Source organism: Strigops habroptila, chromosome 16 (assembly GCF_004027225.2).
Source record: "Strigops habroptila isolate Jane chromosome 16, bStrHab1.2.pri, whole genome shotgun sequence".
NCBI classification, from domain to species: Eukaryota; Metazoa; Chordata; class Aves; order Psittaciformes; family Psittacidae; genus Strigops; species Strigops habroptila.
This window is the reverse complement of record NC_044292.2, coordinates 937,742-951,288: the sequence shown is the minus strand read 5'-3', so window position 1 is coordinate 951,288 and position 13,547 is coordinate 937,742. Positions and strand designations below refer to the sequence as shown.

The 13,547-nt window shown below is 55.2% G+C and overlaps 1 protein-coding gene across 2 annotated transcripts; it reads left to right on the top strand.

Moving 5' to 3' along the window:
- Positions 1–13,257, top strand: LOC115617295 (neuroblastoma suppressor of tumorigenicity 1). 2 transcript variants are annotated; one of them, XM_030507605.1, is made up of 5 exons: positions 151–272; positions 6,156–6,220; positions 9,934–10,128; positions 10,336–10,447; positions 11,917–13,257. In XM_030507605.1, exons 2-5 carry the CDS (start codon positions 6,198–6,200, stop codon positions 12,172–12,174), a joined length of 588 nt encoding a protein of 195 aa, XP_030363465.1. In that variant the 5' UTR covers positions 151–272; positions 6,156–6,197; the 3' UTR covers positions 12,175–13,257. The 2 variants fall into 2 exon arrangements, with proteins under 2 accessions (XP_030363466.1, XP_030363465.1); XM_030507606.1 differs by lacking the exon at positions 6,156–6,220 and having other exon boundaries at positions 1–272.
- The last annotated feature ends 290 nt before the right edge of the window (positions 13,258–13,547 follow it).

The following is a 13,547-nucleotide window of genomic DNA, read 5'->3' as shown; positions in this document are numbered from 1 at the left end:
GCTCCCTCGCTCCGTCCCTCCTCTCCCTCCTCTCGCTTCCCGCCCCGATTGTGCAATCGCGAGCGGCGGGGCCGGCGGCACCGCCCGGAGCCCGGCACCGGGGGGAGGGAAGGGAGGGAAGGAGGGAAGAAGGAGGGATGTGGCCGGTCCCGCCCGCCCCGCGCCTCCCTGGGCCGCGGCGCCGGGGATGCGGCAGCCGCCGGGCACCGCGGGGCTGTAGCCGCCCGCCGCGGCCCCGGAGCCCATGGGCTGTGCCCAACGACGCCTGGGTGGTGAGTACCGCGGGGCTCCGCGCCTCTTCCCCCCCTCCCCGCACCCGCCGCCTTCCCTCCGCCGCTGGTTTTCCGCCTCTTTCCCTTCTGCTCCCCCCCGGTGATCGGTGGCGGGAGGATGAGAGTGTGGCCACGGCCAGAAATGAGTTGCAGATGAGGCGGAGGTCGGGGGAGCTGCTGTGCGAACCTTAAACTATTTCCACCGCCGCTTTAGCGCAAATAAAGTCAAAGCCGAGGGATTGGGAGCCGCGCTGTGCTGGTCCACATCTGCGGTGCAGAGTCCTTCCCATCGCCTTCGGGTTTCCAACAAAAGTGCGGAGGAAAGAACGGGAACGTTCCGACTATGGATTAACCGCAACGGCAGAGGACGGGGAGTGCTTCGGGCAGCGTAAAGGAAGGGGATTTTCTGGGTGGCAAAGCAGTGAACTTTTGTTACTTGAAAAAGGGGATGAATTTACACCCTTGTATCCTACAAATAGGTTTTGTGCTTGCTCGTGTGTTACAAAGGCTTAGATCCAGTATCTCTCTACCTGTTTCTGGAGTTGTAACGTAGTGTTTCAGTTTGCCTCGGTTGTTGTGGCAATTCTTGTTTGTTACAGACAAGAATCTCCGAGTTTCATGCACAATGGGGTTTCTCTTTTTCTCTGAGAGATGTTCTGGGGTCAGAACATGCTCGAGCTCATTTTCAGGCTGCGTTAAAGTAGATCCAAGCAGTCCCTTGTTGCCTACTAGCATTTCTCTTACGAGGGCACTTGTACGGGAATCTTACGCTCTGCTCCACAACCTAACTTTTCTGTATAGGATTTATATACAGGATTAACCCCATCGAATTCAGGAGTCAGCCTGTGTGGAGTGTTTGTGCATTTGGGGCACGGGAGCTTTGTCCTGTAGGTTTTCTTTGGAGAAGAATCTGCGCTCCACTGAAATGAGTGGGAAAGATACGGCGAGGCCCGGATTTTCCCTCGTATTTTTAGCCTAAGAACTTCATGTCCTCTTTGCAATGTCCAACCAGCCAAAAATCAGCTGTGTATAATGGGCACTTTTGCTGTTGGGAGGCAGTCTCCCATCTCCAAAAAGGCAGCTTTGCCTCCCATTTGCAAACCGCAGGATGGGAAATGGAATTTGCCTTTGGTCTAAAAATCCCAAGTGTTTGCAAACAGCCCTGAGAAGAATCCGGGCTCTTGGCTTGACCTCTCCGAGCTGGATTCCAGCTTGGGGATTTTGTGGTCTTGCAAAAAGGGTGAATGAGCAAAGGCTTCCTGAGTGCCCGGTCGGTCGCCTTTCCGGAGCGAGGGAAAGCTGGAGGGAATTTTTGGGTGCCCAGGAAGTGCGGGATTGAGCCAAAATGCTTTTAAAGTAGCCTTGAAGACCTGCCCGTATTGGAGTAACTTTGTGCATTGGCATTGCTAAGGTTGTGTTGAGCTGGTAGAGTGGGAAACCTGCCCGAGCAGCAGAGTGAGCTCCTGGGCTGAATTCCTCCCCAGGCTCCATGCTGTATCCATTAACGTGTTAGCAGTCCCTCCACCAGCTCCTATATCCCTGTGGAGCAGGCAGAGCCGAGGACTTGCTCCAGCCTCACTCCGGCTCCTTGTTGTTTGAAGTCGGCTGGAAAAACCCCTCCTCTAGTTGCCCAGCTCAGAGATCCTCTGGGATAAAGCAAGGAGCAGAGTGCTGGGGGGCTCCAGCACGGCTGAGGGCAAAGAAACCTCGTGGAGAAGAGTCTTAAAAACCTGACTGGTTGCTAACATTGTGCTTTTGGGGTGGGATGAGGGGTGGTCTGTCCTCTGTGCCTCCCATTAGCGCTGTGCCTCCTGCTTCCCCAGACCTTTGTTCCTCACACTGCGCTGTTTAGGGGGGAGCAACACGGGCTGGAGGGGACCGGGGTGTAAATGAGCACCGATGGTGGGAACAGAGCAACCCAGCACTCGGAGCTGTGCTGGGCTGCTCCCCGCATTCCAGCCAAAACTACAGTGCTTTGGAGTTGAGCTTTGGAAATGGCGTCAGGATCGGGCCCTCGCTTTGGTCACTCTCGATGATGTGGCTTAAACCTCCTTCTTCTCTGATACATAGCTCAGGCGACCTGTCCAGAGAGGGGAAAGGACCAGCACTGGGTTCACAGTTTTATCTCACTGTGGTCATGGTGCCCAATCCTGCACTTCGAGGGGAGACACTATCTAAATGTCAGGTGTGAGCTCAGCCCCCAGCATCTGGTAGCAATTGCATGTACCAGCTGGGCTGCGAGATGTTGTGATACCCCAAAAGCCTCTGGCCCTGCACTGCCGTGTGTTTCTATGCTTCGGAATTGGAGATACTGCAGTCAGTGCCATGGGCGAAGAACACAGACGTTAGGTTTAAAACTGAGGAGGTTGGTGCGGCGTAAAGCCGAGATTAAAAGAGGGAAAACCAGTGCTCCAGCCAACTGGATTTCTGCTGTTGTGACCTGAAAGGGTGTAAAGGGAGAGGGACACGGCAGGAAGGATCCTGAGCCATTGCTGAAAGATCCACAGCTTCAGCTGCAAACCCCTTTCTCCTTCCCTCTTCTCCAGCAGCCGGGAACCTGATCCCACAGGCACAACCCTGCTGGGTAGGACAGGGCTTGATGTTTTTGTGCCAGTTTGGTACTGAATGAGCGAGGGAGCTGAACACCAGCGCGGTGGCACCCGAGCCGCCTCCCGTCCCTGCCTGCTCCGTGGCCCTTGTGCTCAGAGAGAAACCACAGTCCCGGTGGCCACTACGAACTGGTTGTATCTGGTTCCAGTTCTGCTTGTTGTAAGACGAGCGGTGCCAGATTCTGATCTCATTTGCACCACTGGAGTCATTCGGAGGAGCCGGTCCCAGTTTACCTCACTCCTGTAAGTGAAAGCAGAACTGGGCCTGCTGGGAGACGCGCTCCCCGGGGAGCTGCCTGGTGCCTGCCTGCAGAGCAAGCACAGGGTGATGTGAGCGGCTCTTGAGACCATTCCCAGGGGCCGAGGGGGTTTTACCCTGTGAAAGCTGCTTCAACCAAAAAAGGAGGGGAGAAGCTGTGGCTTCAGCAAGGGGAAATGGTGACTGTGCTCTAGGTGCCTGGGGGATGTGCTGTCGGTGAGGGATAGCGGTCAGGCTCCGGGTTAGTGATGCTGTGGTGGAGGAAAAGGCAGCCCCTTCGCATGCTTGCAGGGGTCTGGGGCAGCTTTAGGGATCACAGCCCAGTTAGAGGGCAGCAGTCCCTGCAGAGATCGGGGTTTTCCAAGGGGTTTGCATCCGCAGTTCGCATTCGGACACGTCCCGCAGCCGATACCCTCAGCCGCAGGCAGCAGCAGTGCTGCTCCAGAGGGATGTGTGGGATGGCTGTGCGGGAATCACCAGCTCCAGGGGAAACGCAGGAGGGAGTTGAGCCTCCTTCAGGTCCAGACATGCGAGCGAGGCCTCTGGCTCAGACACTGCTGCCAGCTGTGTTTGCAAGTGCCTATTGCTCCTATTAGCTGCAGCGCTGGGGACTGCTCCAGCCAAAGCATGTGGCAGACTAGTCCTGCCTTGCACGGGGTCTCACGTGGAGCCTGTACATTCTCCATTCCCCCAGTTCTCCAAGCACCCCAGTCCTGCTGCTCCCCAAAGCTGGTTCCAGGCTTGTTTTCCAGGTCCCACAGAGCAGAGCCCCACATTCTGAGCAAGCGCTTGAAGAAGAGGGGGACTGGAGGGTACTGTGGGGCTGGGATATATTCCTGTGCTTTTGGTTGATGCATTTTCCTGTCTGTGATTGTTCTTAATGCTGCAGAAATTGAGCAATTGGAATAAACTAGCAGGAACAGTTTCTATTACTCTCGCCTCCTCCCCAGGCTGTTAGTGTGTCCCTTTTCCAGCAGAGCTCCTTCAGGACCCCGTTCTAAGCCTAGCTAAGTCCATAGAGAGCTTTCCAACGGCTTTTGTAGGTGAAGGAGCTGGGATTTTTTTTCCAGCTGCAAAAGAAATGAGTTTCTGGAGTGCTCAGAGCATGGTCGAGAGGCCAGATTTAAACTCCCAGTGTACCAAAGGCTTTAGAACTGGGGAGGGGAGAGGGCTTTCAAACTGCTGCAGTGCTTTGCTCTGTTTCTGCTTTATTTCTGTGAATCACCCAACCATGCTCGAGTGGAAATGAATCTGTTACAGAAAGGGCAGCTCTAACATCTCCTGCTTTGGAAAGGGGCAGAGGCAGCCAGAGCCACACATGACACAGCTCTTGCTCCGTTCTCAAAGCGTTGTTAGGACTGATTCTTGTGCGTGTTAAATATCAAACACCCTGCTGTAGTAGTTCCCTTTCTATGTGTTATTATTTCTTCCCAGCTTTTGCAGCTCAAAGCAAGCCTGAAGCTCGCAGCTCAGCAGACTTTGTGCTCAGTTACGCCTTGCTGGCCTCAAGAATCACCTCTAGACATTTTCAGGGCATCCTTCTCTTCCCTCTCCCCTATCAATGCATCATGGGATTAATTTGGGCTATTGCAGAGACAACAGTAGAGTCCCCAGGGGATGTTGTACTTTGTGTTTTTGACAAATGTAAAGCTTTAGCTAAATGCAGATTGCAAAAAGGGGGAAGTGTTAAATAAGGACAAGCACTGCATAAAATCAGTGGGTTTGATATTTTTTATTGACTTTTCAAGTTTTCCCAGGTTAGATTGAAACTTTTCCTGCGAATGATGCTGTCTCAATATAATTTTTCTTCCATGTAAGCAAATACTGAGTTGAGATTCCTCAAAGGCAGTTCCCTGCAGCATTCAGAGGTTCCTGTAGAGACAAAATCCTGTCCCTGGGGAGAGCTGTGCTCTTTGTGGGACACACACGTTTCCTTCCAGCTGCCACCAAATCACTACTGGGGCTCTGCTTGCTTTCAGGTGCCTAAATAATAACCTTTCAGCATGTGCAGCTACCTGCAAGGAGATCATTCCTGGCCACCTCCACACAACAGCAGAGATCCCACTGGAGCCCTTGGCTTTCCCTTCTCCTTACCCTGCAGCACCGTGTCCTTGTGTGACTCCCCACTGGCATCGTGTGGGGCAAGGGCTGTTGGCAGCCCTCCCTCCCCTCCTGCCCCTGCAGCCTCTTCCCTCGAAGGAAGTCTGGCATTCCAAAGACCTCCCTGTGCATTCCCACTCTGTCTGCACCCATCAGCTCACCCGGCATACGGCATTCTCCTGTCTCTGCTCTTCCAAGCAGGGAAACTGAGACACGGAGCAGTGCGTTCAGCAGTGCATCCTTGGTGCCTCCTCTTCTCCCTGCAGTGCCGTGTGGCAGCTTGATGCAGCAGAATGGCACAAATGACGAGTTGAACACAAAGGCAGGACCCAGAAGTGCTGTGATTCATGTCTAACACCAACTTGGGGTTGCTGTGGGCAGCTTGGCATGAGCGCCAGGCTGGGTGGGAAGCTGGCTCCGTCAGGCAGGACAGCCCTGTGTCCAGGGAGGAAGGTGGAGATCCCAGTTCTGATCCACACCAGGAGCTGAAACCTGCATCTTGTCCATGCTGAGATCTTCTGCATCTCACACAAGGATTTGGATCTGAGTTAGGCACTGAGGTAGGGCAAGTTTCCCAGCTTTGTACTTCATTTTCCTTAGCTGCAGCATGGAACTGATGCTGTTTCTGTGCTGTATCCAAGGCTTTGAGCCTTGGCTAAGCAATGCGTGTAAAGCTTAGGAGCTTCTTGTCTCTCAGAACCTGGGATGTGGCCATGAGAACAATCTACCCGTGTCTGTAGTTTACTGTATTAAGCAAAATTGCAAGATCCTGGATAAGAAAAGTACCTATAACTATATTAACCTACTGATGAAATATTCCTCGTGTCCACCTGCAGGCTCCTCTTCTGTGATGGTGTAAACTTCCCACTGGAAAAAGAGGGTAAAACTGATGAGATGCTTTTTCTTTTCCTCCAGCAGTGTTTGGTTTCCAAGTGGCCGGGAACAGCTGTGGGCTGGATGGTGGGAATGTGGCCTCCGAGGTAATTCCCCTCATTGCAACCATGTAGATTTTCCCAGCTGCTTCCAGGCGTTGGCGGGGTCTGTACTGGGAGCCCCCGGGATGGGAGGAAGGAACTCTTCGAGGTGACACAAAACATCTGAGCCTGTTAACACCAGGTCTCAAAGGGGCTCAGCCTGCAGCAGGACCCTCTGGGCACCGAAGGGATGCTGAGGTGGTGCATCTGAGACCCATCAGTGCTGGGACATGTTGCCCCTCAGCTCCAGGGACACGGGGACAGGCTGGAAAAGGGCTCTGGAGCTGCTCAGCGCAAGGCTGCAGCTGTGCGTGCGCTCAGAAGTTGTTTGTCTCCGGAGCCTGGGATGTGCCAGGCTCAAGGGCTGAGTCATTTGATTGCTCCAACGCGTGCTGAAGGGATGGAGGAGGAGGCTGCCATGCAGGGTGAGAGGGCAGAGACCCCACGGGCTGATGGCTCTAATGGCACCGAGCTGAACTTTCTGCTTGAAGAGCTTTGACTAGCAGGAAAAACACCCTGAGCCCCGGTGTGGAGAAGAGAAAGAAGCCCCTGTTTGGCAGGCCAGGGCCGGGGTCAGCACTGGGGAGCACACACTTGTTCCTTTAGGGGCTGCAACGTGTAATTTAGCTTGTCACAGAGGAATGTGCTCAATGCCTTTATTTAATCGGGAGTTTGCAAACCTGCTCGGGTGCCTCGTCTTCCTTTTTCCCTTCCCTTTCCCAGCCAGGGGGAGAAGGAACACGGTGCTTTTGTCTCTCCCCCCATGGCTGCTGTAGATGAATGGCTCTAGTGGCAGCTCTGTTCGCATGACTGGCTTGAGCTATGCCAGTGAACACGCCGTGGGTGCGAGCAGGCTCTTGCCAGCCCCAAGCTCCCTCCCAAACTCAGCTGCATCAAATGTTTTCCTAAGCACTGGCATAAACCTTGGTACTTGCTAGAAATGTGGCCCTGCGTGTTCCAGGGCATTCTTTGGGAGGAGGAAAACACCATGTGGATGTGGCTGCTTCAAGGCTTAAAGTCAGTGAGGGATAGAACGGGGTAGAGTTGTAGTTGCTCCAGCTCTGCAGAGGTTTCCCTGCTCACCTCTGCTAGGGCCCTGCTTACTAAAACATCCCTGCCCAGGAAAGGAGAGAGCTTAAGCACATGTTTAAGTGCTTTCCTGAATCCTGGCCAGGTCCTGTGCGTTAGCAGAGCACAACCTCACTCATCTTCCTCTTGTATCAGAGCGAGAGAGCCCAGATGTTTGGAGATGACCCCTCCTGCCTCTGGCAATGGGGCTGCTCTGACCAGCAAACACCTCTCTATTGAACACGTCCCTCCAGGGCAAAGAAGGGTGGCAGGGGAGCAGGTCTGTCTGCACAGGCAGCAGTGTTTGCCTCTCTGCTGCTGGGTAGAGTTGCGTAGAAACCTGGAAAAACCCCAGCCACCACCTTTCTTTGGGAAGAAGGAAATTGCTCTCTAATCGGGCATGTGGAAGTGAACTTGTGTGCTGACTCCAGAGGAATTTCGGCTCTTCCCCGGGGGGTTGGAATTGCTGTTTGGGTCACATCCCAGCTCTGATCTCGGACTTGCCTTTGGGAGCGGGATTCCTCAGCACAGAGCTGCTGGTGTTTGAGGAATGAGAGTGATGCTGAGCAAGCCAAGTGTGTGTGTGCAGCTTAGCTGGGTTCTTAGCAGAAGTTGCAGAATTCCCCCACTGACATGGAAATAAAGCTTCAGGGAGCAGAAGAAAGCCCTAAATGTTGTCTTCAGGACAAATGTATTTAACCACACTGCTCTCATTAATGGCACTGCAAGTTCAGGGGCTAAACCCCTCTGCTTATCTCAAAGCAAGACTCGAAACCCTGCTTTGTGCAGGTATTCTCGCTGGAGACTGGGGGGATTCACATGAGCGAGTGATGGGAGGATTAGGAAGCCAGGGCTGTAAAGCTGTTGCTGCATTATAACCATCACTGGGTGATCTTAAGGTCCTTTCCAACCTGAACCATTCTATGATTCTATGATTACAGTTCCTGTATCACCAGGAAATAAGGGAGTTTAGCAGAGACCCTTCCTGATTCCTCCAGAGATCCCAGGACCAGGGAATGAGGATGCCCTTTTCTTGCTGCCTTGGGATGGAGGATGGGGCAGCATCTCTCGTCTCTCAATTCAGATCCAGGAGGTTGGGCTCAATGAAAGGGTAACAGGACAAAACCTTCTGCCTCATAATGACCTTAATATACCTGAGCTGGAGCTATGAGAGGTTCTTGTAGAATATCTCAATCATGTAAGAAGAGAAGCTGCGTGGAGACCTCAGAGCAGCTCCCAGTGTCTGAAGGAGGCTACAAGGATGCTGGAGAGGGACCTTCATCAGGGACTGGAGCGATAGGACAAGGGGTGATGGGTTCAAACTGAAACAGGGGAAGTTCAGGTTGGAGATAAGGCAGAAGCTCTTCCCTGTGAGGGTGCTGAGGCGCTGGCACAGGGTGCCCAGAGAAGCTGTGGCTGCCCCATCCCTGGCAGTGCTCAAGGCCAGGTTGGACACAGGGGCTTGGAGCAACCTGCTCTAGTGGAAGGTGTCCCTGCCCGTGGCAGGGGTTGGAACTGGATGATCTTAAGGCCCTTTCCAACCCAAACCATGCTATGATTCTATGGTGGTGGTCCTGCAGCTCAGGAGGGGTTGGTGAACACTGTGTGGAGAGACCAGGGGAACGCCCAGCGCGGAGCTGCCTCCGGCACCACTGTCTGATAAACAAGGCATTTTTCCTTTCCTTCCCCAGCAAGCGTTCGAGGGCTGGGCCCAGGAGCCCTGGGGATCAACAGGAGCCTTTCCAGTGTGGGCTTTGGATCTTCGTCTGGATAAATAAATAGAAGGAAATAACAAATAACATGGTTCTAACAAATAGTTTAGAAAAGCCTTTCACTGCGATTGCATCCAAACCCCACAAAGGAAAAAATTCCCCTATTCCTATGATGCTTTTCCATCTTCCTTTCCCCAGTGATTGGGAGTGTTAATGCAGGCACCTTGGCTCGGGAATACGCCTGGCCACAAGGAAACCCTGCGTGGGATTTCTCTGACCACCTTTGTGAGCGAGGTTTGTGCTTGTTATTGAAGGGACCCCCCTTGTCTACAGACGCGGTTCCCGTCCTGGTTGCTGGGTTTGAGCGGCTCTACACAAATAAATGCTGTTTTGGTCTTTGCTGCTGGTTCCTGGCCTCTGGAGGGAGGTTTTTCCAGCTCTCCTGCTCGCTGCTGCCTTGCAGCGACACCTGCTGCGCACTTCTAGGAGGAGAGAGGTTTTCCTGCCCCTCGGCCCGGGGCAGGCTCGCAGCAAGGCCAGCCTTGGCTGTAAAGGTGGGAGAAAAGGAAGCGGGAAGTCTGCTCCTTCCTCACACGAAACCAGTGCTGCGGCTTCTCGGCCCGTGGAGGTGATGCTTTGTTTTGCAAACAGCCAGCCCAGCTTTGGGAAATGATGAAAAGCTCCTGGCAGGAAGCTTGGGAGAAGCAGTGCAGGTACGTGCCTGCCCCAGGCTGTGTGCTGAAGAGGGAAGAGACAGAGCAGCATGTCCTGTTCCCTGTGCAGTGCTTGGGAGAGCCGCCTTGGCTGCAGAGGGAGATGCGAGCACTGACACACCAGGACATACCTGTGCTTGGGGCAGCCAGGCACTGCTGTGGGGCTGGAGGAGCAGGCCAGCCTGCCCGGTGTCATCCCTACTAACGCTTTGCTCCCTGTGTGCAGTTGTAGGACTTTGGCAGAGCTGGCCATGATGTTATGGTTTGTGGTCGGTGCCCTCTTCCCAGCACTGCTCCTGGCTGCACCCCCCCCCATCAACAAGCTCGCCCTCTTCCCCGACAAGAGCGCTTGGTGCGAGGCCAAGAACATCACCCAGATCGTGGGGCACAGCGGCTGCGAGTCCAAGTCCATCCAGAACAGGTACGGGTCCAGCGCGGAGCTGGGTGCAGCTCCTTTCCGTCTGCTAGTGGCACTGCAGTGGCTCTGGGGCTGCCACTCGCACAGGAAGCCAGGCACAATGTCCTGCTTCTGCCTGGCTGCCTCCGGACTCACTGGAATCTCCTTCTGCCTCTGTTGGGAAGAGCAGGCACCTCTCCTGAGGTCTCACCCCTCCTGTTGACTTTGCAGGGCCTGTCTGGGACAGTGTTTCAGCTACAGTGTCCCCAACACCTTCCCTCAGTCCACAGAGTCCCTGGTTCACTGCGACTCCTGCATGCCAGCGCAGTCCATGTGGGAAATCGTGAGTATCCCTGCCTGCTCCAGGGGTCTTTCTGCTCAGGGGCTCTCAGCTCTGCTGTGCCACCACTTCAGGACAAGTCATTCTCCTTCCCTGAGGTTTCCCTATGCGTAATTGTGGGTGTCTCTCAGTGACAGCACCCTGTCTCGAGATGCCTGGTGGAAGGGGCTGCTGCAACAACTTGACTGCAGTGATGAGTGATGCATTTATCACTGTTTGCAGAAGTATCCCCCATCAGACCCTGCATTATTCATCCCTGTGCTCATCCCTCGTGCCTCTTCTCCCCACCACTCCTGTTTTCGCCTCCTCCCACTTGGGAGTTTTTGCCTTCTTTGATGTCCACAAGTGCTTCCCACAGCCCATCTGCCAGTCCAAACGGCTCCGTGCCCCCATTGATCCTGGCAGAGCCATAAACCCTGCCTCTGAGGCAAGCCAGGATGCTGGGCTCAGCTCTGCTGCGCTTTCAGCTCAGACCTTGGGGCAGATGGTTTAGTCCAGACTCGCTCAGATGCTCAGCAGCGTGTCTTGTGGGTGGCCTTTGAGTTACTGCCGAGGTTTCTGTGCCAGTAGTGACTGGGAGCAGCATCCTGCTTGAGTCAGTGCTCAACACACCCCATCAGTGTGCGCTTGAGCCCAGAACCCCCCCGTGTGCTGGGCTGCACCCCCAGAGCGTGAGCAGCAGCTCAGGGAGGGGATCCTGCCCCTCTGCTGCGCTCTGGGGAGACCCCCCCTGAGTCCTGATCCAGCTCTGGGGCAACAGCACAAGAGGGACGTGGAGCTGCCGGAGCGAGGCCAGAGGAGGCCCCGGAGCTGCTGCGAGGGCTGGAGCAGCTCTGCTCTGGAGCCAGGCTGAGAGAGCTGGGCTGGGGCAGCCTGGAGAAGAGAAGGCTCCTGAAGGGGAGACCTTAGAGCAGCTCCAGTGCCTAAAGGGGCTCCAGAAAACCTGGAGAGGGGCTTTGGACAAGGGCCTGGAGGGACAGGCCAAGGGGAATGGCTTTAACCTGCCAGAGGGGAGATTGAGATGAGCTCTGAGGCAGAAGCTCTTCCCTGTGAGGGTGCTGAGGCGCTGGCACAGACTTTTCCCAGAGAAGCTGTGGCTGCCCCATCCCTGGCAGTGTTCAAGGCCAGGTTGGACACAGGGGCTTGGAGCAACCTGCTCTAGTGGAAGGTGTCCCTGCCCGTGGCAGGGGTTGGAACTGGAGGAGCTCTAAGCTCCCTTCCCACACAAACCAGTCAATGGTTCTATGATGATCCCATGATTTTCCCTGCAGCTTGTCCCTGTGAGACATTCCCAGCGAACTCTTGCCTTGCAGACTGACAATAGAGCTTTCTTTATATGAATAATGAATCATCTCTTCTGGCTTAAAGCACCCCAAGTCTGCAGGGCAGGGGGCAGGTCAGACCCACAGCACGATGTCCACCCGGGCGTTGAGCCCGCACACTCATCCCTGTGTCCTCATCCCTCTGCCCAGGTGACACTGGACTGTCCAGGCAACGACGAGATCCCCAGGGTGGACAAGCTGGTGGAGAAGATACTTCACTGTAGCTGCCAGGCTTGTGGGAAGGAGCCGAGCCACGAGGGAGCCCTCTTCAACGTCTACCTGAACGCGGAGGAGAACATGCCCGCTGAAGGTCCCAGCCCCCATCACTATGCCCACCACCACCAACAGGAGGTGGAAGAACCTCCTGCCTCCAGCCACCACCACCACGAGGAGGAGGGTGACGAGTGACCTGGCCCCTGTGGACTGTCCGTGTGGGCAGGGGGTGTGTGTGCGAGGGACGGGGCCGGGGTTTGGGGAGGGAGGGGGGTGGTGGAGTCTTTCCTGTCTAATAGCTACCCTCACGCTTTGCTCTCCACGGCCCCCCCCAGGGAAGGAGGAACGTTCTGAGGCACAAGCAGGGCTGAGGGGCTGGAGCTGCAAGGTGGGAGAGGAGGGCTCGGTGGTGTCTGATGCAAAACTACTTGCACATAATAGTAATAATATATTGAGAGGAGCAGGAACATGGATGAGGGGGTTTTGGCTGAGAGCGAGAGCTGAGCTGGGCTCCCCAGGGGCTGTCTGCAGGCTCCTGAACCCGCTGTGGAGCCCTTGCTGAGTCCTTCTGGGTTTTGCTCTTGTAAATGGCTCGTACCTGGGGTGGAGGAGGAAGGGATGCAGTGTCTCAGGCCCACAAGAGATGCACAGCTCTCCTGTGTGGGACCAGCAGCATCCCTTCTTCCTCCCTCCTTCCCTGCCTGCCTCAGGAGCTGAGCTGGATGTGCTGTTCCTCGCTGGCTCTTCATTCAACCCCAACCCTCTTGTGTTAAGCAGCTCCTGGGGAGTGTTTTGCCCCAGGATGTGCCACTGGGGCTGTGTGAGGTTGTTGGGATCCGTGATGGCAACAGCCGTTACCTTGCTGGTCCTTGGGGCCATCACGAGGGAGCTGGATCGTGCCACGGGCACTGCCCTGGCTCACAGGGGAAGGCCAAGAGCAGGCTGGGGTGGTCGGGGGGGAACCAGCCCCTCTGCCCCCACTCCCTGCTGCACTTTAAGGGTGGTGGAGGGAGAAGGGGGACGAGTGCCAGGATGCAGATGGACCTGTGCAGGGGGCTGCTCGTGCCGGGCTGGGGAAGCTCCGGGTGGGGACAGCCCTGGGCCCCTCCTGCTCCCCCTTTCTCTCTGTTGTATAAAGCTGATTTCTTTGGCGCTGTCCTGACAAGAGCTTCCAGAGCTTGTACTCGATGCCTCCCCCTCCTTTTTACAAGGATTTTGGTTGGGTTTGGTTGGTTTTTTTGTTTCTTAAATAAATGAGTTCTGACTTCCATCCCTCAGCGCTCTGATGCCTGTCTGGTTTCTGGCAGTAGGCTCCTCAGGGCTGACGGGGTGAAGCTGTTTGCACCAGGACAGCAGCACAGGAGGCTCCAGGGCACGGAGAGCGGTGGTTCCTGTTAGCTTGCTGCATTCCATTTAGGAGGAAGAGCTGTTAAAAGGAAAACCCACCCCAAATTCCCAGCATGTGGGCTGCATGTGGACACATCAGGCACTGCTGTGCTCAAGGTTGCTGCAGCCTGGAGGTTTGAGGGCTGCCGGGCCCCACTTGTGTGGGAAGTGCGTGGGGTCTC

What these genes read in the sequence shown, in the direction of transcription:
- LOC115617295 (XM_030507605.1), top strand. Translation starts at nt 6,198, where the DNA reads ATGGTGGGAATGTGGCCTCCGAG. An exon ending in GTGGGAATGTGGCCTCCGAG is followed by an intron (nt 6,221 to 9,933) that starts GTAATTCCCCTC and finishes CCCTGTGTGCAG; the next exon opens with TTGTAGGACTTTGGCAGAGC. An exon ending in CGCAGTCCATGTGGGAAATC is followed by an intron (nt 10,448 to 11,916) that starts GTGAGTATCCCT and finishes CCCTCTGCCCAG; the next exon opens with GTGACACTGGACTGTCCAGG.